General features: G+C 41.8%; 1 protein-coding gene across 1 annotated transcript; it reads left to right on the top strand.

The window, feature by feature from the left end:
* Nucleotides 1-310: 310 nt before the first annotated feature.
* LOC145050039 (uncharacterized) lies at nucleotides 311-2,451 on the top strand. Its single transcript, XM_078998358.1, has 2 exons — nucleotides 311-483; nucleotides 1,355-2,451. Exon 2 carries the CDS (start codon nucleotides 1,384-1,386, stop codon nucleotides 2,449-2,451), a length of 1,068 nt encoding a protein of 355 aa, XP_078854484.1. The 5' UTR covers nucleotides 311-483; nucleotides 1,355-1,383.
* Nucleotides 2,452-22,333: the final 19,882 nt, after the last annotated feature.

Raw genomic sequence — 22,333 nt, 5'->3', positions numbered from 1 at the left:
TTTTGTAGTGGCGTTAGTTAGTATTCGAGTTGTGTACATTCGAAATAACTTAATCGATCACGCTATTTATTTTTCGCATCTTTTTTCTTATAATCTTCACTTATTTTAGATTTTAAACTCAAATAAATTTCCTATTTAATCATTTTTATTTAATATTTTGTTTTAATCAACCCGTATAATATATACGGTCTCCGGTCTCCTCACTAGTATAGGGTCTTCTTCATCTAGTCAATTCCAACACGTTTCAATACACCGGTTATAAATACTAAGATTTGGAAATACTATTACAAAGTGCTACCTTTCGCTGGGCCCAAAAGTTTTCTGCAGGTGAACCGATAGTACGGTAGAGTGGGAAGCATCGACGAAATCGTGGTGGACTAACGGAAACGAAATTGTGGATTGTGGGCAGCTGAAATTTCGATTAGGCGGGGAGCATATACGGAGTGGCAAGCATCGCAGATAGGGAGACGAAATCTTTGATATGTATGTAAGCCACCCTTCCGACCCCAATTGATACGTGACGGAGAATATTCAATTTTGTTCGTGTTTGTTTCTACGTGGTTTGAGAGAATTTGGATGTAAATCTGTGATTACATATCCGTTTTCTCCTATCAAACAGTGAATTTCAATTTCATCCATACGAAACCCTAATTTTTTTTATGCATATTGTTCATATACATGTTGTTTTAAGCAATTCACTGAAAATCCATTAATTTTAATGATTTTCATGTTCTTTAATTTTAAGTATCAATAAGACTTTGGTTGAGTCTTGCTCACTTATGGATTTTTCGGTTTCAGTTTTATACGATGATGATTTGTTAGATTCTATGTTACCATTACATGAGCTTAGTTTTTCTTTTGAAATTTTCTTTTATTTTTTATTTTAATAGTTAAAATTTTCATGTATTTGTGTACAAGTCTATACACGATTACCAATGCAATCGTGAAATAGGTATCTTAGCTTGGTATCTTGACCTGGCGTTCTTTTTATTACAACACTTTTGTCTTTTAATAAAGTGATTTTAATTAGTTTGTTGGATTGATTGAATTTGTTAATTAGGTTACATGTAAGGTTTTGATTACAGCAGCATTATTATCAACAATTTTGTATCCTTGTCGAGGAAATCCTTTTTAGTTCATCAACAACATTTATATTTGTTAAGGATACTCATCTCTTCCAGAACTTGTACTTAACAATTTTGTTTTGTTTTCACATTTTCATTCTTGAGATATATTGTTCTCTTTCTTTTAATTTTTTCGTAAAATTCAATTATTTGAGAAGCCAGGGAAGCATTTATATGTTTCTGTATGTTCATCTCGTGTTTACACCTCTTGATTATTTTTTATTTTGCAGTTGTAGAAGAGGCCACGATAAGTAGAAGCATGACTCAAAGCCAGAATGATGATGATACATCATCTAGCAGTAAGAGGATCAAGACTTGTCACAACCGTGGTGTGGCACCTTGGTCGGACCTTCACCGTGATGCGCTTTTTATAGTTATGATGCAACTGGGAATTGTTGATTTTGTTGCATTCAGCAAAGTCTGCAAGTCATGGAGGTCACAGGCACTCCCTAACAGGAAAAGGTTTATGGCATCCAAACCACCGATGTTGATGTATATCTCTAGTCATGTTAATATGAAAGAGTGCTACCTACAAGACTTTGAAGGAAAAAACTTCATGACAATACTTCCTCATTCTGGTGGCAGGATCTATGCTGGATTTACTTGTGGTTACTTGATCTTGTATGGGTGGGCAACCAGGGACTTCTGGCTTGTGAATCCTATCACAAGGCATGAACTTTATTTCCCTAATGTCCCTTCGAATGTCTATAGCGGTGAATCAAAAGTCAGTGCTATTCTTGTCTTTTCATCTTTAACATCTAAATGGGTGTTTCTTGTCTTAAAGAGATTCAACCATCGAATATGGTTTTCTACAGCGGGTGAAGGAACATGGAATCACGTGTACACCACTTCCTACATCCTTGATATACATGCTTTTAAGGGGAAGATATATACCCTAAACTACGATAGATATGATTTGACCGAACGAAATTTATGTGAAATGAGACTCAATCCAACACCCAAACTGACGACACTCAAAACCAAGAATTGTCTGAAGCAAGAAGTCTATTACCCAATGTTTGTAAGTTCGGGTGAAAACCTGTATGTAATGGAAACCTATTCCAAAGATTCGTACAAGGTTCTTGAAATGGATTTTGGAGAAATGAAATGGGTGCCGTTTGAAAAGAACAGAGATGATTACACATTTTTTATTAGTGGCTCGAAGCCTGGTGCTGCTGTTAAACAAGATTTGTGGGTTGAGGCTCAATCACAGTCACCATACATGAGATATGATGTTACTGATAAAAGTGAAAAAGGGAGGTTCTTTACTGCAGATCTGTGGTACTTCCCTCATAAATGTTTGAATGCTGATCTTTTAAATGAGTGATGAGTTGTTAGCACTCTTCTATATATATATATATATATATATATATATATATATATATATATATATATATATATATATATATATATATATATATATCACTTTAGGATCCTGTTTCCTTCTTGAGTTTGTTTTCTTGTTCTTGTGCAACATTTTAAAAAATTCAATTATATGAGAAGGGCAACATTTGTATGTATGTTTGTTTGTTTCTTGTTATAACTCTTATGTGAAATTTTTATTTACGAATGTTTCAAATGTCTATTATTCTTTGGCAAGTGTAGGAATGGCTAATACAAGTAGGATGATTAGCAACCAAAAAAACTAGTGTTAGAATCTCCAAAGTCGGTTACAAAAACGTATTGAATTATGAAGTGTAGAAATGACTAATCGGGAGTAACATCCTATGTTGATTTTTGGTACATGCTATGTTGTTTGTGTCGGTTGTGTGACTAGCATGCCTATGTTGAATTATGTTTGCTCTTACGGGTTATAATAGAGGGCATGGGTAGTACATTGCACATTAAATCGGTTGAATAAACTAGGGCCAAAGCGATTGTTAGTTGCATCGTCGTTTTAGATAGCTGTATGACACATGGTTTGCATGTACCCGAATATACATGAACCAAAGTGGTGTTTGTGACATCCTCATTTTCACGGCAAAAAAAGATCGATTTTGTTTATGCTTTATAAAAATCAGAGTATCTCTTTTAATAAAAATGTTGCGGAATCTGTTCCTAGAAAAAATATGATAAATATATTATCAAAGCATTTCAGAAGAAATGTATTTTATTCCTTTTTAAAACATTGGGATGTCATCGTCAATACAGAAACATAAGCATAAACAGACCTTACATTCATTTACACTAGTAATCTACATCTCCTTAGTCTCTCAGTGTAATGTAGCTTCATATCGATACCTGTGATACAAATAAGCTTAAGTGAGTCAGGTTGGGAAACCTGGTGAGTACATAGAGTTTTCAGCCCACAATAATATAATTATTATGTTTAATCATTAAACAATTAACCCAATTACCCATCCCCAATATCTTCTTTATTCTTAAGGGTCTACCCTAAGAATCATTTATCCTACATTCCTTCAATCCGAAGTCCATTGCTTCCAGGGTTTATACGACATGCACTAAGTCCATAACTGTCAATGCTCGTTCGTAAAGCACTAATTCAATAGCTGCTAAAGTTCATTCATCGGGTACTAAATCTATAGCTACCAGTGTTTATCTAATAGGTACTAAGTCCATAACTACCAACGTTTATCTAACATGTACTGAGTCCATAGCTACCAACGTTTATCTAACAAGTACTAAGTCCATAGCTACCAGCGTTTATCCAATAGGCACTAAGTCCATAGCTACCGATGTTATTTATTATGCACTAAGTCTGTAGCTGCCAATGTTCACCTATATCATCTTTCATCTCTCATCATTCATCTACCCATGTTTTACCCAACATATTCGTAAATATAAAATACATATACAGTTTAAATTATTTAAAACATGTATAAAATCGTTCATCCAACATAGATAGCAAGTATACAGGTTATATGCACATATAACACATAATTTATATAAAATACTTCATATCTATCTGTAAGATAAAAGTAACTATGCACTCACTTGATAAGGTGGTGACTCGAAATTCGAGCAGCGCTTTGCTTCTTAACAATATGATTTCCTTCGACGAAACCTAGTATTATTACCACTAGATTTTAGTCTAATCCTTATTGCGACTAATTATTAGTCTAGATTCATCATTAACTCAAAGTCTACTTTATGATCTATCAATTAAGGAACAACCAGGTAGGATCATATTGAAGATAGGGTCCGTTTGGTATACGGAGTATACTGTTTGGAAATCCCACTTTAAACACCTCACTAAATCACAACGTAGACATCATTCCCGTAAGTAGATCAATCAATATAACGACTTTTAATCACTGATAAATCTTATCTATAATGATATTATATTTATATATAAGCTATATTTAAAGTATGGTAGGCGTATCTCACTTACAGCGGGTTTTTATTAAAAACCAGGCTTCCCTGGAGCAGCATTTCCGAATCGAAAAGCTCTTTTCTCGGAGCCTTCAGGAGCCTCGGGGCTTCCTTCGGGTGCTAGGTGGGTTTACCTAGGCTTTAGGGGGGTTTTAAAGGCTAAAGTGAGAAAGTAGAGAGAGAAAGTGAAGTTGGGAGGAGTAAGGAATGAGGGGAACCCGACACCTCTATTTATAGGTTGCAAATCACCAAAGCTCGTCGAGTTGGTGTCAGATGGCACCATTCTGGTGGCAAAATGTGTGTGGCCTACATTGTGCCACGTCACCCCTTTTTGCAACAGCACCATGCCGACTTCTAAACCCCGAACTTTTGCAACAACACCACTTTTTTGCTATGGTCCTCTTATAGTCTTTTAGACAACTGTTATGGTCTTCTCATAGTCTTTCGTATAATTGTTATGGTTTTGTCATAGTCTTTCATGCAAAAGTCACAAACACAATCTAGCATACTACATAATATAGTGAGAATACTCGCCTAAACTACAAACTAGAATCTCAACAACAACCTCAGCAACAAAACAACTAATTCGAACTACCTAATGACAAACCGGGACTAGTCCTTAGTCAAATACTCAATTCTACACAAGTTTGACCAAAAGTCAGTTTGTTCAAAAGTCAACGGTCAACGGTCAAAGTCAACGATTAACTCATCATCATGTGGCTAACCCCATGATCGCGTCGTGGTAGCTATGCAACAGAACTGTCGTGGTAGAACTCATCATTGCGTCTTGGCCAACCACCTACCACACCTTGGTGAACGTCCAAAACAACTTAATGGGTTAAGCCCTTAACCCAAAACTCTAGAGCTCAAAAAGCTCAGATCTGATCCTTTCAACGGTTCTAATGGATAAAATTTCCAACTTTATCCTTATGTACATCTCAACAAGCCAAGATCTATAACCCTAAATCTAAAATGGTCATTCTAAATGCATGGACTTCAAGTCAAGACCATGTAACCACTATTTTTTCCTCCTAAATGGTCCAGAAGATGAACAATGTAACCAAAAGGTTTTGGATTTCACCAAACCCCAAGAACATGGAGGTTTTGGGACCAAAACAAACATAAATTCATTATAACCTGATTCAATGATAATAAACACCAATATTGAGACTCTATACCTCCCAAGAGTCTAAAAGGTGGTTTAAGATAGAAAATCTAGGCTAGAAAACTCTTTTTTGATGTGGTAACTTTATTGAAGAACAGTCGCGGTCAAACTCGTCATCGAGCCATGGACAACCACCCACTACGCCGTGGTGAACCTCCAAAATATCTTGGGTTAAAAACTTAATCCAAAACCTCCAAAGCACAAAATCCCAGATCTGATCCTTTCAAAGGTTCTAGTGGATAAAGTTTCGAACTTTATCCTTTTTGACATCTCAACAAGCCAAGACCTACATCCCTAAATCTAAAATGCTTATTCAAAATGCATGGACTTCAAGGAAAGAACATGTAACCAATTTTTCTTCCTCCTCAGCTGTCTAAAAGCTAAACTATATAACCAAAAGGTTATGGATTTCATCAATCTCCTAGAACATGAAGGCTTTGGGATCAAAATGACCATAGATACATTATAAATTACATCCAAGGAAAATAAACACCAAGATTGAGACTTTAGACCTCCCAAGAATCTATAAGGTATTTTGCCAAATGTCCCATATTGCTCATGTTTTTATTTCTAGGTTTACATATTTCGAGTGGAGCAATAAATTGGAATTCATTGAAGCATATCTGGAGCTTGTTTGGAGCCGAAATGCTAATGAAGGACACGTACGGGCCACACCTCACCAAACACAGGCCGTTCTCCACTTACGAAACTTAACCAAAAGATTTCTGATTTTTTTAGCTCTTTTAAAAACTTAGGTTCTAAAGCATGGTTCAGGCTCTCCCATGCATGTGTCATGCCTGCCTCCTAATCCCAGTTAGTGCGTTATTTTAGATGTTTAAAGTTTCATAATCCAAGAACGGGTCATGCTCTCTAGGAACGGGCCATGCTGAAACGCCCTAATTTTTTGTTTTACTTTTAAAACATTAATCCATACAATAATTTTACTCCCAACATATTCATATAAAAATAGTATTTAAGCATCTGAGTAAAAATCATAATTAACCACTATGAAAATAAACTCTGGGGGATTATGTATAGTTACATCAGGCCGTTACCTTTCGAACTAGAATTAGCTGAAACCATAACCCTAAAAATGTAAGCATAAAGCTTAGTGAGTTCCCCAAAATACCACATACCATACATATCATTAGGCCTAGCCCTAGGATATATTACAACCCGAGCATACAGTTATGAGCCCAGCTCTGGGGCTCCATGTAACAACCGATTATTTCAAATCAATATGTTGACTAAAAGTCCACTTATTTTGTAATCTTGTGTGAATTAATAAAAATAGCGTAAAAAAATAAAGTGTTCAAAAAGCTCAGTTTGAGAATACCATGCGATAAATAACGTGATGTGGTTTCCAACAATATAAAGAACACAAAGATCCGAGTTATAATGAAGAAGTTATGAGCATTTTAAAATTCGTAACAATACCGGTAAAACGTTGTTAAGCATAAAATACGAAGTTTCAATAAAATACTTTACAGCCTTAGGCTTCTAAATAAAAGTCGTAAATATCGTTAAGCTGTAATTATGCATAAAGAGAACGCCAAAATCTGACTTCATATGAGGAAGTTACGATTTTTAGAAGTTTCACAATAGCAGTAGACAGCTAAAAACTCAAAATAGGGATTGAGCCATTTTTAGCCGACGCAATCTAAATGAAAGTTGAAGATCTCGGCAAAAGCATCACAACGATAAAAAGACAGACGAAAACGGACATCGGATAGAGAAGTTATGGATTTTTAATGGACTTTAGCAGTCCCGACCTACTAAAAATATATTATTAAAAATGAAGTCAAAAGTAGCCGACGGAGTCTAACTGAAAGTTGTAGAGTACAGTCTCACCTACACGTGGATATAAAGAACGCGAAAATCGGAGTTCATATGCAAAAGTTATGGAATTTAGAAGTTTGGAAATCCAATTTACGCCCAGCTGAAATTGGGTTACGCCCAGCATACTCAGACGCAGAGCCCCGTCCCATCGGCTAGCAGGCTAGCTAGACTCGAGTTGTAAGCGCTGACGACTCCGGAGTACGCCCAACGTACGAGGATGCTCCTGCACTATAAATAGAGTGCATGAGCTCCGGATTTTGGCACACATTCTCAACTTCTCTCTCACTTTCACACTCTCTTGAGCTCCATAAGCTATCCCGATACCCTTGATTCCATACCGAGCCCCGACGGAAGTTTTACGCTACTGAGATCCCCGAGAAACCCGAAGACGCAGCTTTCCGTAGTATAAGTTCTGCTCGATTCTCGTCTCACTCTCTTCAAACCAAACAAGTGAGTTCATACCCTCCCCCCTTTTCTACCATTTTAAATGCTTTTAAAAGGCTTTTGATACTATACGGGGGAGAATACAAGTAAAAACGTAACCTTACTCGCATGAAAACATCGAACTTTTGAGTATACATTGCATGATGTTTTTACAACTACCGAATGGTTTAGTTAACACGTAAATATCTTACATTACTTTTCTCACTTTGGGATACAACATGGTTTATAAATAAAAATGTGTTTTACTTATAAATACGCATACGATTTCATACCAACAGTGAGCATTACAACTACAACATTTTATATTCACGGGAATATATACATTACTACTATGGTTTTGGTAATACTTTGAAAAACGATAGACTTTGTAAAAACAAACATACACTTATGATACGTAACATAATTGAGAATTCGTGAGACAACATCTTCACTATACCCAATGGGGGTATTACAATAAGTCCCGTCTTATAACCAGAATCTCCCATCCAGAGAGCATGGCAAGTGTGTATAGATCTATACGGGACTAATGATCCCGCACCCTGACTGTTAGCTACAGTCCACGGGGTGACAAGTGTCATAACGTTTCAACGCCTGAAGACCGTCGCATGCACGCAAATATGATAGTATGGCTATGAGACCTCACCGAATATATGATTAATGCAGTATCATGTCTTTACGGGAAAAGTAATATTTCGTTTTACTTTTACGTACCTCAACGATCTTCACATAGTTTTATTTTTATAATAAGACTATACAACAACATTTTGAACATGGTATAGTGCTTACAGTTTACAGTCTTGAACATTTAAAGACTGCATTTTATGTTTAGGGAAATAAGGGATTTTTCCTGTTTCAAAACATACATTACGCACATGAAACGATTTGCTACACAACTTGTAAGAAAATATGGGATTTTCTGGAAATACATACACGACCTTTCGAATGGCATACATTTATTCAAACCACTACTTATGAACTCACCAACTTAATTGTTGACACTTTTTCTTTGAAATAACTTGTGTTTTCAGGGAATCACTAAGGCAGGTTGTCAGGAATCTTTTGAAGCTTAACGCGATGACGTGACTTGCATATTTTTGAATCATGATTTGTGTAATCAACTTTTGAACTTGCATTGATACAATCATGAAAACTTTTCAAATAATGTAATATGGTGGTGTGTACTTTCTTTACTATACAATTGTTGTGATACTGGACATGATGTCATCTGCCCCCGAACGTTTGCCGTTCAGGTTTGGGGGTGTGACACTCCAGCCCGGGGGTCTATTTCAAACTAACATACAACAATGAGCCCGACTTTAGGGCTCCATCCATGGGGTCTATTTTAACCCAAACATACAACTATGACCCCAGCTCTAGGGCTCTAGCCCTGGGGTCTATTTCAACCCAAACATACAACTATGAGGCCTGCTCTGGGGGTCCAGCCTTGGGGTCTATTTCAGCCCAAACATACATGCAAGACTCACAAAGACAGCTAGCATTCTACATAACATGATCTATTAGGTCGGCATTGGTGCCTTCGACCCATAAGTATAATGAGGATACTCACCTCAATCTGAAGATAATTGAATCACACATGAGCTGCTACTACATGGCTCCTCACACTAAACAAATCCAAAATCATCTTTACTAAATAATTATAGTAATAATCTATTTCTGAAGACCCAATTCTTATTCTTTCATACAAGGGTAAAGGACAATTTTACCCTTCCCAACTTAACCAAACAAATCATGGCCCAAAACTCTAAATGACCTAAAGCCCAAATGGCCCTAAAGACTTCTAGTGAGTACGCCTGTATGCCACCCAAGTACGCCCAACGTACTGCTAAATCGAAGAGAGGGTAACGGGTTGAGACCCGCTACACAAAAAGTGCTTGGAGGGTACGCTCGTTGTACCATTCTGGTGGCCAAAATCAACTTCTAGCTCTTAATGCTTAAAGACCAAATCATACAAATCGTAGATCTAACTCTAAGGAACATCTTAATTCATAAAGTTGCTAATTTTATGACTTTATATGGCTTAATGGAGTCCAAACCAAAGCCCTATATTCATAACATCACCAAAAGACCACTAACTCTTGCATTGAAGATATATACCCATCAAGATTCGATTAATATGACTTAATGACCTAAAAATGACTAGAAGTGATGCTCAAAGGTTCGGGAGTAACTACTACTCACAAGATCCAAACCATGGGACCAAAACATGCTCATAACATAACCTAAAACTAGATCTACATAAAAGAACCATCAAGATTGATGCTTTATACCACCAAAAAAAAGATCAAGATGAACAAGGTCTGGATCTAAAAGCTTCAAGCCCACCAACACTTCTCCAATGAGCTCCTTCTCCTCCAATATGCACCAAAATACTCCAAATCACTCAAAGAGCTAAAAAATCTGATAAATTGGGTTAGGGTTTCAAAGGTGCTGCTTTATGGGATCGAGGTTGAAGATACGAAGGGTTTCCAATAATTGAAGGTCTTTAAATAGGGTCCAAGACCCAATAATTAGGATTTTCCCCTGACTTATGTATACCCAGTGTAACAACGTAAATTTTCAAAACAATTTTTTCATTTTCAAAACATTCGTTTACTTATAAAATAACGTCAAACGTATTGTATCAAATGTATTTATCACAAAAACATCTCCCCACAATCCAAAACATAAACTCCTCAAGTGTGTACGGATCATGTCGGCGCCTTCCCATGCTCATCACTGGTACCTGAAACACATCACACAACAACTGTAAGCATAAATGTTTAGTGAGTTCCCCAAAATACTGCATACAACACATACTCCACTCAAGGCTATAGTACGACCCTCCGGTCGATGTGTCTCAGCGGGACCCTCCAGTCCCGTAGCTCGTTGTACCCTCTGGTCCGGTCATAGCTCGTAGGGCCCTCCAGCCCGGTCTGTATCGTTGGACCCTTCGGTACGGTCTATAACAACATTCAACATACACATAACACATAGTACATAATCTCATACATAACACATAAGACCCTCTGGTCTACACAATATACCACTCTAGGTAGTGTATAGTGAGAAGACTCACCTCGATGTCTTGACAAATATCTGACTCGGGATAAGTGTGATCTAGCCCCCGCCTAATCACATAAAGTAATACACTCATAAATACAACTATACACAACCCTAAACGTCAACAAGGTCAACGGTCAACTTTGACCCGACTCGGCGAGTGCTCTAGGGCGACTCGGAGAGTCTACACATGTCCACTGACTCTTTTAGATCCTCTCTTGACATGCCGAGTACCTCCCTGACTCGACGAGTTCCACCTGACATGAATCACAAGGCCACCACGACTCAACTTGCCGATTCTCAAGAACAACTCGGCAAGTTCCAGCTTGAACTTAGTCCCCCTGACTCTCCCTGACTCACCGAGCCATTCCCTCAACTCGACAAGTCCACTCACTGAGTGATTACAGGCACCCTTCATACTACTCGCCGAGTCTGTTCTTCAGACTCGGCGAGTTCATGCCATGCATAAACTCAAAACCACTTCTGAGGTCAAATCTGTTCCATTCAATCATAGATCTGGCCTCCCCAAGCAGGATAATCACGTAAAGTCCAAACCTTGATGCTCAAACAACATCTATTTGCTCCTATATGATGTTTTAGCCCCATTTATCATGACCCATGGTCAAAACTCCCATGGATCCTCATAAAGCTTGAGAAAAAAAGCTTCTCTGGACCTCTATGGATCCCATTCCAAGTCTCATCACAAATAGGGACGAAGTGGACATCAAATCTAGCCAACAAAGGGGGTCAAGAAACCCTAAACCTCCATGATCATAATAACAACAGAAAGGGAGCCAAAATATTACCTCCAAAGTGATGCTCTGAGCTCCAAATTCGAAGAATGTCCACCTCCCTTGCTTCCTCTTGGCTAGAACCTCCTTTGCCTTGCCAAACAATGCTTCAAAGGTTAACAATGGCCTCCTCTCTCTCTCTCCCTCTCAAAACGCTCAAGATCTCTTTAGGGTTTCTCTCTAGGGTTGGTGGCCGCAAATGACGGACATAAGGTCCTTTAAATAGGTCTCAAACCCTGGAAATAAGGGTTTCATTAAATACCATGGACTCGCCGAGTCAACCCTTGGACTCACCGAGTCCAGACGCGAACCCGCACACATAACCGCAATCCTACTCGACGAGTTTAGACTCCAACTCGCCGAGTCTCCTCACAGCACCCAAAAATAAAAGAATAAAAATAATACCTGGGAATCCGTATGTTACAATTCTCCCCCACTAGAATCGAACTTCTCCCTCGAAGTCTCACTCTGCAAATAACTCCGGATGTTGCTCATGCATCTCACGCTCCGGCTCCCAAGTTAATTCTGACCCTTTCCGATACTTCCACTGGACCTGCACCAGTGGCACCTCTTTATTCCTCAGGACCATGATTTTCCGATCTCTGATCGCCACTGGTCTCTCAACATAATTCAGGCTCGCATCCACCTGAATATCTTCTAGTGGCAGTGTGGCACTACTGCCGACTCGCGGGTATGCACTTTCGCAACTGCGACACGTGGAAAGTGTCGTGAATCTGACCCAACTCTGCTGGCAACTCCAAACGATAGGCTACCCTATGTACCCTCGCGATCACCCTGAAAGGACCAATATATCAGGGCCCCAACTTGCCCCTCTTTCTGAATCGGATCATTCCTTTCCAAGGAGAGACCTTCAGGAGCACAAAGTCGCCGACCTGAAACTCAAGCTCGGACCGACGTCTGTCCACATAACTCTGCTGATGACTCTGAGCGGTCAACAACCTCTGTCTGACTTGCTGGATCTGCTCTGTCGCCTGAAGCACAATGTCGTTACTACCCATCACACGCTGCCCTACCTCTCCCTAGCAAATAGGGGTCTGACATCTCCTCCCATACAAGAACTCAAAGGGCGGCATGCCAATGCTCGAATGATGACTGTTGTTATAAGATAACTCTGCCAAGGGCAAATACGTGTCCCAACTTCCGCCGAAATACAACACACATGCTCGGAGCATGTCGTCGAGCGTCTAAATCGTCCCTCACTCTGCCCATCGGTCTATGGGTGGTATGCGGTACTAAAATTCAGTTTCGTACCCAATTCCTCATGAAACTTCTTCCAGAATCTGGAAGTGAAATGTACATCTCGATCTGAGACAATCGAAATTGGCACTCCATGCCACGATACCACCTCTCTCACGTACATCTCCGCCAACTTCTCTGCGGAAGAACTCTCACTTATGGCCAGGAACTGAGCACTCTTCGTCAACCTGTCCACAATCACCCAAATTGCATCGACACCCCTCGCGGTTCTTGGAAATTTGGTGATGAAGTCCATGGCAATCTGTTCCCATTTCCACTCAGGATTCTCCAATGGCTGCAACTTAGCATGTGGACGCTGATGCTCGGCCTTAACCCTGCGATAGGTCAAGCATCTCTCTACAAACCATGCAACATCCCTCTTCATACAGGGCCACCAATAATCCTTTTTCAGGTCCAAAAACATCTTAGTGGCCCCGGGATGGATCGAGAATTTCGATCGATGAGCCTCCTCCATCAAAATGGTACGCGTCCTGCCCATGGACGGTACCCAAATCCGACCCTGAAATGTCATCAGCCCCCGGCTATCGGTAATGAACTCTGATACCAGCCTGACAACTCGTTCCTTCTTCTGGATCTTGGGCTGCACCGCCTCATCCTGGGCCCCACGAATAGCATCCAAAACCGGGGTCATCACCGTCAATCTCAAACACACATCTCGCATTGGGGCGCTCTCCGCCCTACGACTCAGTGCATTGGCTACAACATTAGCTTTGCCCGGGTTGTACAGGATCTCATAATCATAATCCTTGACCATGTCTAACCACCTCCTCTGTCGCATATTTAAGTTGGGCTGATCCATCAAATACTTCAAGCTCTTGTGGTCCGTGTATATGGTACACCGAACCTCGTACAGGTAGTGTCGCTAGATCTTGAGAGCGAACACTACCACTCCCAGCTCCAAATCATGAATGGGATATCTCGACTCATGAGGCTTAAGCTGCCTCGATGCATATGTTATCACATGACCCCTCGGCATAAGCACCGCTCCCAATCCTGATATCGATGCGTCACAATAAACCACAATATCCTCCATCCCTTCTGGAAGGGCTATAACTAGGGCTTCGCATAACTTCCTGTGAAGTGTCTCGAATGAGGTCTGCTGCTCCGGACCCCAAGAAAACGCAACACCCTTCCGGGTCAACTTGGTGAGTGGCACAACGATCTTGTAGAAATCCTTAATAAATCTCCGATAATAGCCGGCCAATCCCAGGAATCTCCTGATCTCGGTGGGTGATCTCGGCACCTCCCACCTCATAACCGCTTCAATCTTGGCCGGGTCGACCAATATCCCCTTCTTGTTAACGAGATGCCCCAAAAATTGGATCCCCCGTAGCCAGAACTCACATTTGGAGAACTTGGCATAAAGCCTCTCCGATCTCAGAACTCCGAGGATCTCCCTCAAATGCTCTTCATGCTGCTCTATGGATCTCGAATACACCAGAATGTCGTCGATTTACACGATCACTGAGCGGTCCAACATTGGTCTGCACATCCTGTTCATGAGATCCATGAACACTGTTGGTGCGTTAGTGAGTCTGAAGGGCATCACCACGAACTCGTAATGCCCATAACAAGTCTAGAATGCTGTCTTCAGGACGTCCTCCTCCCGCACCCTCACCTGATGATACCCAGACCTCAAATCGATCTTAGAGAACCAAGATGCTCCCTGCAACTGATCGAACAAATCATCAATCCTCGACAATGGGTAACGGTTCCTGGCAATTAGCTTATTCAACTCATGATAGTCAATGCACATCCGGTGCGAACCGTCCTTCTTTTTGACAAAAAGAATGGGCGCCCCCATGGCGAACTGTTTGGCCTGATAAACCCTGTCCCCAGCAGCTCCTGGAGCTGCGAGGATAGCTCCTGCATCACCAAAGGCGCAAGGCGATAAGGCGCCTTCGCGATAGGCGCAACTCCCGGAACCAAATCAATACCGAACTCTACCTGCCTCTCCGGAGGCACACCCGAAAACTCCTCTGGAAACACATCCAGAAACTCATGCACTATCGGGACCTCATCTACTGACTTCGGTCCCTCTGAACCAACCCTCGCATCCATGACATATGCCACAAATCCCCTACAACCCTGCTGTAGACTCTGCCTCGCCCTTGCGGCCGAACAAAATGCTGACCCCGTACATGTACCCTCGTCATACACCACAAGAACTCCCCCACTAGGGTCTCGAATCGAAACCAGCTGACGCTTGCAGTCTATCACAACTCCATAATGGCTCAACCAATCCATACCCACTATCACACACACGTCCCCCATCGCGATCGGGACCAGATCTATCGGAAACTCCCCACTGAAGATCTCAAGGACACATCCTCGAATCACATCCGAAGCATACACTGCTCGATCATCAGCTATGGAAACTCATAGAGGCCGATCCAATGCCTCTCGATGGGTACTAATATGTTGACTAAATGCTATGGAATCAAACGACCGACTCGCACCCGTGTCAAATAACACCAAAGCAGGCACAAAATTCACAAGAAAAGTACCTACGTATATCATCATATAAGCATAAAACTCAACTCAAATAAAAGATGAAAAGAGGATACATACCAGCCACAACATCTGGCGTCGCACGGACCTCCTCTGCGATCAGCTGAATTGCTCTCCAACGAGCCTTCGGGGCCTCGGCCTTCACCGGCCGAACCTCGGTGGTCCTAGCAGCAGGCGCAGATCCCTACGCGGATCCCTGAAGAAGTTGCGGGCATTCGGCCTTCTGATGGCCGGTCTGGTTGCAATGGAAGCAAACCGAAAATCCCTTGGGGCAATCCCTCGCGATATGCCCCTCCTTCCCGCACTTGTAGCACACCCCTGCCCTGCATGACCCCTCGTGGCTCCTACCGCACTTCCCACAGGTGTGGCCCTTCGCGCCTCCAGATCTCGAATCAGCGGGTCTAGCCCGCTTGGCTGCCGATTGGGACTGAGCCGGTTGCCAATCTACCGTCTGTGACTCGACCTCCTCCCTGGCCTGAGTCTCCAACTCTATCTCCCTTTTCCGGGCATTTGCCTGAAGCTCAGCAAATGTCCGGTATGTCGAGTTCGCCACGAACTCTCGAATATATCTCCTCAGAACACCCAGATAACGGCTCATGCGTTCCTGCTCAGAAGACACCTGCTCAGGGCAAAACATTGCCCTCTCATGAAACTTCCTGGTGATCACCGTCACAGAATCAGTACCCTGCTTGAGGGTCAAAAACTCCTGGATCAGCCGTTCCCTCTCCATCGGGGGAACATACTCATCTCTGAACATGGTGGTGAACCTCTCCCAGGTCACCTCGGAAATCTCAGCCAAAGTGAATTTCACCGTCACGAACTTCCACCAATCCTTCGCTCCCAGACGGAGCTGGTTCAAAGCGAACCGAACCCTCAAGTGCTCTGGACAAGAACACGTATAGAAACATCCCTCGATGTCGGAGATCCACCTCATGGCGGCAATCGGGTCCTGCGTCCCATCGAACTCTGGTGGCTTCGTGTTGCTGAACTCCCGGAACAACAACGAGTCACCTCCCTGAGGTCTGGCAGCAGCAGTAGCCGCAGCTGCAGCAGCCTCAGCAGCGTGGCGTACCGCTCATCAAAGGTCTCAATCAGAGTGGTCTTGATGTCCCCAAACATCTCGGGAATCTCAGCCCGGATGGCAGCAGCCACCTCCTCATGATCAATCGACGGATCTCCTCGTTGCTGACAGCACTGCTCTCAGGTGTGTGTCAAGTCCCAACCATGATGCCTCTAAAATACAACAAAATTTGTCAGAGACTCGATCGAGCAAACACATACTCGATGACGCAACCGTACTTGTCCTCCGTTGTCCAAAGATTCTTACTTGGAATGCCCACTGATCTGGTGTCTTCAGTAGTACGGGCCTAATACTACTGACCACACCACATCAGTATTCACTCCAAGTCCTCCTCCTTGGATCTTGGATTACAAGTACTCTACTCTCATGAGCTCCTAACTGCTATCTACTCGCTCTCAAGCATCTCAGCAGCAGAAATCTCCTAGGCTAAGGCATCACAAATCAGGCCACTCTAGTCCTAATATGTATACCTAGCCTATTCTAGCATGCATAACATAACATATATCATAACACATAATGTAAGGGTACTTTTGGGGGATTCACCGTTCGGGCGCTGGCTGATTGTACACACGACTCTACTCTGTTTATCTCAAAACTCTTTTACTCTTTTCAAAAGTTTTACTTTAATATAAACATTTTTTTTCTCAAATCCTGAGTTTAAGTTCAGATACGCCCGAAGATGCATCTGAATCCCTCAAACCAAGGCTCTGATACCAACTTGTAACAACGTAAATTTTCAAAACAAATTTTTCATTTTCAAAACATTCATTTACTCACAAAATAACATCAAACGTATTGTATCAAATTTATTTATCACAAAACATCTCCCCAGAATCCTAAACATAAACACCTCAAGTGTGTACGGATCATGTCGGCGCCTTCCCGCACTCATCACTGGTACCTGAAACACATCACACAACAACTGTAAGCATAAATGCTTAGTGAGTTCCCCAAAATACCGCATACAACACATACGCAACTCAAGGCTATAGTACGACCCTCCGGTCGATGTGTCTCAGTGGGACCCTCCAGTCCCATAGCTCGTTGGACCCTCTGGTCTGGTCATAGCTAGTGGGGCCCTCCGGCCCGGTCTGTATCGTTGGACCCTTCGGACCGGTCTATAATGACATACAACATACAACATAACACATAGCACATAATCTCATACATAACACATAAGACCCTCTGGTCTACACAATATACCACTCTAGGTAACGTATAGTGAGAAGACTCACCTTGATGTCTCGGCAAATAACTGACTCAGGATAAGTGTGATCTAGCCCCCGCCTAATCACATAAAGTAATACACTCATAAATACAATTGTACACAACCCTAAACGTCAACAAGGTCAACGGTTAACTTTGACCCGACTCGGCGAGTGCACTAGGGCGACTCGGAGAGTCTACACATGTCCACTGACTCTTTTAGATCCTCTCTTGACACGCCGAGTACCTCCCTGACTCGACGAGTTCCACCGGACATGAATCACAGGGCCACTACGACTCAATTTGCCGAGTCTCAAGAACAACTCAGCGAGTTCCAGCTTGAACTTAGTCCCCCTGACTCTCCCTGACTCATCGAGTCATTCCTTCAACTCGACAAGTCCACTCAATGAGTGATTACGGGCACCCTTGAAGAGGCCTTTAGATCAATCAATATATCAAACAATGACAGTAAACAAGAACAAGAGGAATTCACGAAGAAAAACTTTCACTAAGAAAGATAATCTCACAAAGAGATTATCTTGTGCACAAAGCAGCGATTAGGGTTTGTGAAAGGCTTAACCATTCACAAACCTATACAAGAGATTATATACTGCTATTCTAGACAATCCCTACAAATCAGGGATACGCTAGCTAATTAATTAAGATAACTAAGGAAACTGGATAAATACAAGATTTGATACAATACACTGAACAAACTAAACAATTACAAACTGAGCTGCTGACACGCTGGTGCTGATACTGAGATATGCGCTGATGCTGAGTCTGTTTTAAACATTATCATATTTCAAGGTTTGAGCTTACAATCTCCCCCAATATGATGATGTTCAAAAGAAACTAAATTAAAACACCTCTGGAAAGGAACTCTTCATACTCAGCTTCAGCTTCAATTTTTACTGGCCAGTAAGGACTATCCAGCAACTCCTGTCTTCTGTTCAGCAGCTCCATGGCAATAAGAATGTGAAACTCTCCGGAGAGATCTTGATGACTCATGCACATTTGCCTTAAGCCAACAAGGTGAGTGGTTGGAGCCTTTGGGATCTTAGAAGTTCATTGAAAACACATCCTCCTGTTTTTATCAGGATAGAACATCCCGTGTTCAGGAGCTGAGATAAACTGATGCTGAACCGGATCAACACTGATAGGAAGAGAATTGTTAATTTCACCAGCACCAAAATCCAGAACCAATACATCTTCACCATCAACTTGAAACTTGGTTCTTCGAGTTCTAGGAACAGACGACCTTTGGCCTTGATGCTGAGGTCGTTCTTTAGGAACAAGATCCAAACGCTGAACTTTCTTGATCAGCAGATGAAGAGCACAAGTCAGTTCTGAAGAGTGAGCTGAGGTTTGCTTGGATGCTAGTTCGAGCAGTTCCATCCATTCTGAATATCCATATCTGATCAGCTCATCCCTCTTGACAACTTCAGTGTATGAATGCTGAGGACCTTGACGAGTAATCAGCAACGTAAGGATTTTCTCGTTTCGTGGTTTGGAAGCTTTGACTTTGATGATCTTATCACCACACATTCGCCGATTAAGAACGTCTTCAAACCTCTTTCGATCAATCCGGTCAAGAACACTGTCAGTCTTAGGCTTACTATGGCCAGGATGAGGTTGAGAAGACTAAGCCTTGGACTGAAATTCCAGGAATTTCTGCATCTGAGCTTCAAAAGATCCCTTGGCCTGAAGTCTGTGCTGAATAAGAGATTCATCAGCTTGAGCAATGTTCTTTAGAAGCTGAGCTCGATTGGCTTCATCAAGAATTTGCTTAACTTAATCAGGAGACATGTTCCATTCAGCGGCAAGATTTGAAATACTGACGATGGACTTGGGTTTCTTCACAGGCAGAGAAGTATCAGTTTGAGAATGAGCCAAGTCAGTATCTGCTACCTTACGCTTTTGAGACAGCGGATGAGAATCTTCACTGGCAACGTCCGAATCCTCTCCTTGGACCGGAAAGATGGGATCAGCAACAGGATCGACTGATAGCGGATGAGATTCTTCAAGGTCATCTGAACTTTCTTGCTGAACTGGAATAAGAGGATTAATGAAGTTCATATCCAGTATTTGACATTCATCACCTGGTTCATCATGCTCTTCATCATGCTCACTATCTTCAATTAGCTTTTCAGTAGCTGCTGGACTATTATGCCCCGCAGAGTCAGACTCAGGCATGGGCTTGGGAGATTCAGGCTGAATAATGGTGTTGTCAGCAGGTTCTGTGTCTCTCTCATTTGGTTCATCATCAGCATGATCATCAGCATCAGCATCTTCATCAGTATCTCCCCCTTTTTGAGCATCATCAGATTTGGGACTTGAGGGAGGTGTATGTAGGAGAACCTCCTTTAGCTGTTGAACATCAGCCTCAATACGAAGAAGACGCTGACTCATCTCCCAAGTCAGTGTCATAAGTTCAGTAAAGGCTGAAGCCGGAAATTGAACAACTGAGGTAACTGGAGCGACTGGTGAGCTAGGTGGCATCCCCGGAGAAAAGTGATGAGCTGCTGGTGACGGATGCTCCCCCTGAGATTGTGGATTCTCCCCCTGCGAGGGATGCTCCCCCTGAGATGGTTGCTCCCCCAGATTCATGGAATCCTTTGGTGCTGAGGAAACTTTGTCAGTATTCGAGATGATATGATGAGAAAGTTGAGGAGAGAAATGACCACCATCATGGTGTTCATCCTCTTGATCAGCATGATCTACATGGTTACCATCAGCACCTCCTTCATCAGTGTCAGCGGTGAGAGAAGGCACAGTGTATGGATTTGCAATCCATTCTCTCATCCTATCGGAGATTCCAATGTCAGTATCCAAAGGATCATCTTGATACATACGAACAGACATGCGAGGGCATTGGATGGGATTTCCAGAATGGGAGAAGTAGTCTGCAACGAAGAATTTGTCGAACACCAGAGCAATCCAGCGTGGAAACGGAACATGATCAGCACGTACATTTGCACGAAGAAGCTGAACAAGCTGATCAAAGAATAGAGACCCATAATCCAGTCTTTTGTTGAGAAGAAGTGAGCAGACGACTTGTTGCTCATAATTACTCAACTGATCACCACTTCGAGACTTGTGACCCACACACTTGCACAGAGCACCGGTGAAAAATTTCCAACCTGGGGTCATACATTGGCGCAAAATAAGAGTTGATCGAGTACCAGCCTTTGAGTGATCATAACCCAGTTGATCAAACATACGTTTACACCGTTAGATAGTGGGAGGTTCAGAGAAAGGTTCAAAGATCGGTAACCTTAAGGCAGCACTGAGAAGTTCTGCGGTGATGAAGACAGAGAGTCTTCCATGGCCAATGGTCCCGGTGATGGCATTGTTGTCGTCATTTACAGTTGCAGTGTAGTAGAACTCACATACTTGTTTAGGGAAGAACTCGGATGGAACATCACTGATTGCGTATCGTAGGTGGCAGGAAGCTAAGAAATTGAAAAAATCATCGAGTCCAAGACCTCGATGAACCTCTGGAATATCAGGGTTGAAAACAACGTTTGTAGCCTTGATGTGAATTGGAAGAGGAGGAGAGTTTGGGGCAGGAACTATCCTTCGTGAGGAGGAGGAGTAAGTGAACAGAGATGCCGCCATTAAAGAGTTTTTAGAGTTCTAGGGTTTTGAGGGAAGTTTAAAATCGTGGAAGGAAATTTTAAATCAAGGGTGAAAGAGGTTTAAATATGGAATGAAAAGGGGTTTTAAAAAGGTAATGATTATCTTCATTAAAAAGGTGATGATTATCTTCATTAAAAATAACGGCGTATCGTAACAACCTGTCAGATCAGAAAATAGCCGTTGGATAAAAGAGTCGTTGACTGAAGGTGAAACGTCAATCAGTGTTTGCGGAAGCGCTGAGATCAGTGTCACAAAAGTTACATGCTGAAAATATTTCTCCGTCAATTCAAGGTACAACTTGCTTAATCGGGGCTAGCAAGGAGATTGGTGCGTATGATAGATACTAGTTACATTATCTAACCATCGGCACAGAGTGTTGTGACTTTATCAGGGAGTGGTTTATCTTACTGAATCATTAGACACTGAATAAGAAGAAGGTAGAGAAAGGTTTGTTGCGTGTGATAAACCTTGGTGTTTTGGTCTAACCATCGGCAAAGATTTTTAGATTCTCATCAGCGTGTGTTTTGTCACACTGAATCATTGAATCAGTGTAAGATTGGTAAGAAGGGATAGTTGCATGTGATAGATCTTGGTGTTTTGATCTAACCATCGGCAAAGAGTTTCAAGTTGTTATCAGTGTATGGTTTAATACAGTGAATCATTCAACTTTAGTTTAGAAGACTTGAAGAAGAGAGAAGGATAAGAAATCAAACCAAAGTACTCAGTATGCAAATATCACCAGTATGTCATCATTAGCACAATGTACATCAGCTTATAAGACAATACCAAACATTAGCACAATTAAACAGCAAAATTAATTACAAGGTAATCATTCCAATTTCTCCAAATAATGTAACCA

This window comes from Lactuca serriola, chromosome 5 (assembly GCF_051521515.1).
Source record: "Lactuca serriola cultivar US96UC23 chromosome 5, Lser_US96UC23_V15, whole genome shotgun sequence".
Classification (NCBI taxonomy): Eukaryota; Viridiplantae; Streptophyta; class Magnoliopsida; order Asterales; family Asteraceae; genus Lactuca; species Lactuca serriola.
The sequence above is the reverse complement of the archived record's forward strand: the minus strand, read 5'-3'. Positions and strand labels throughout refer to the sequence as shown.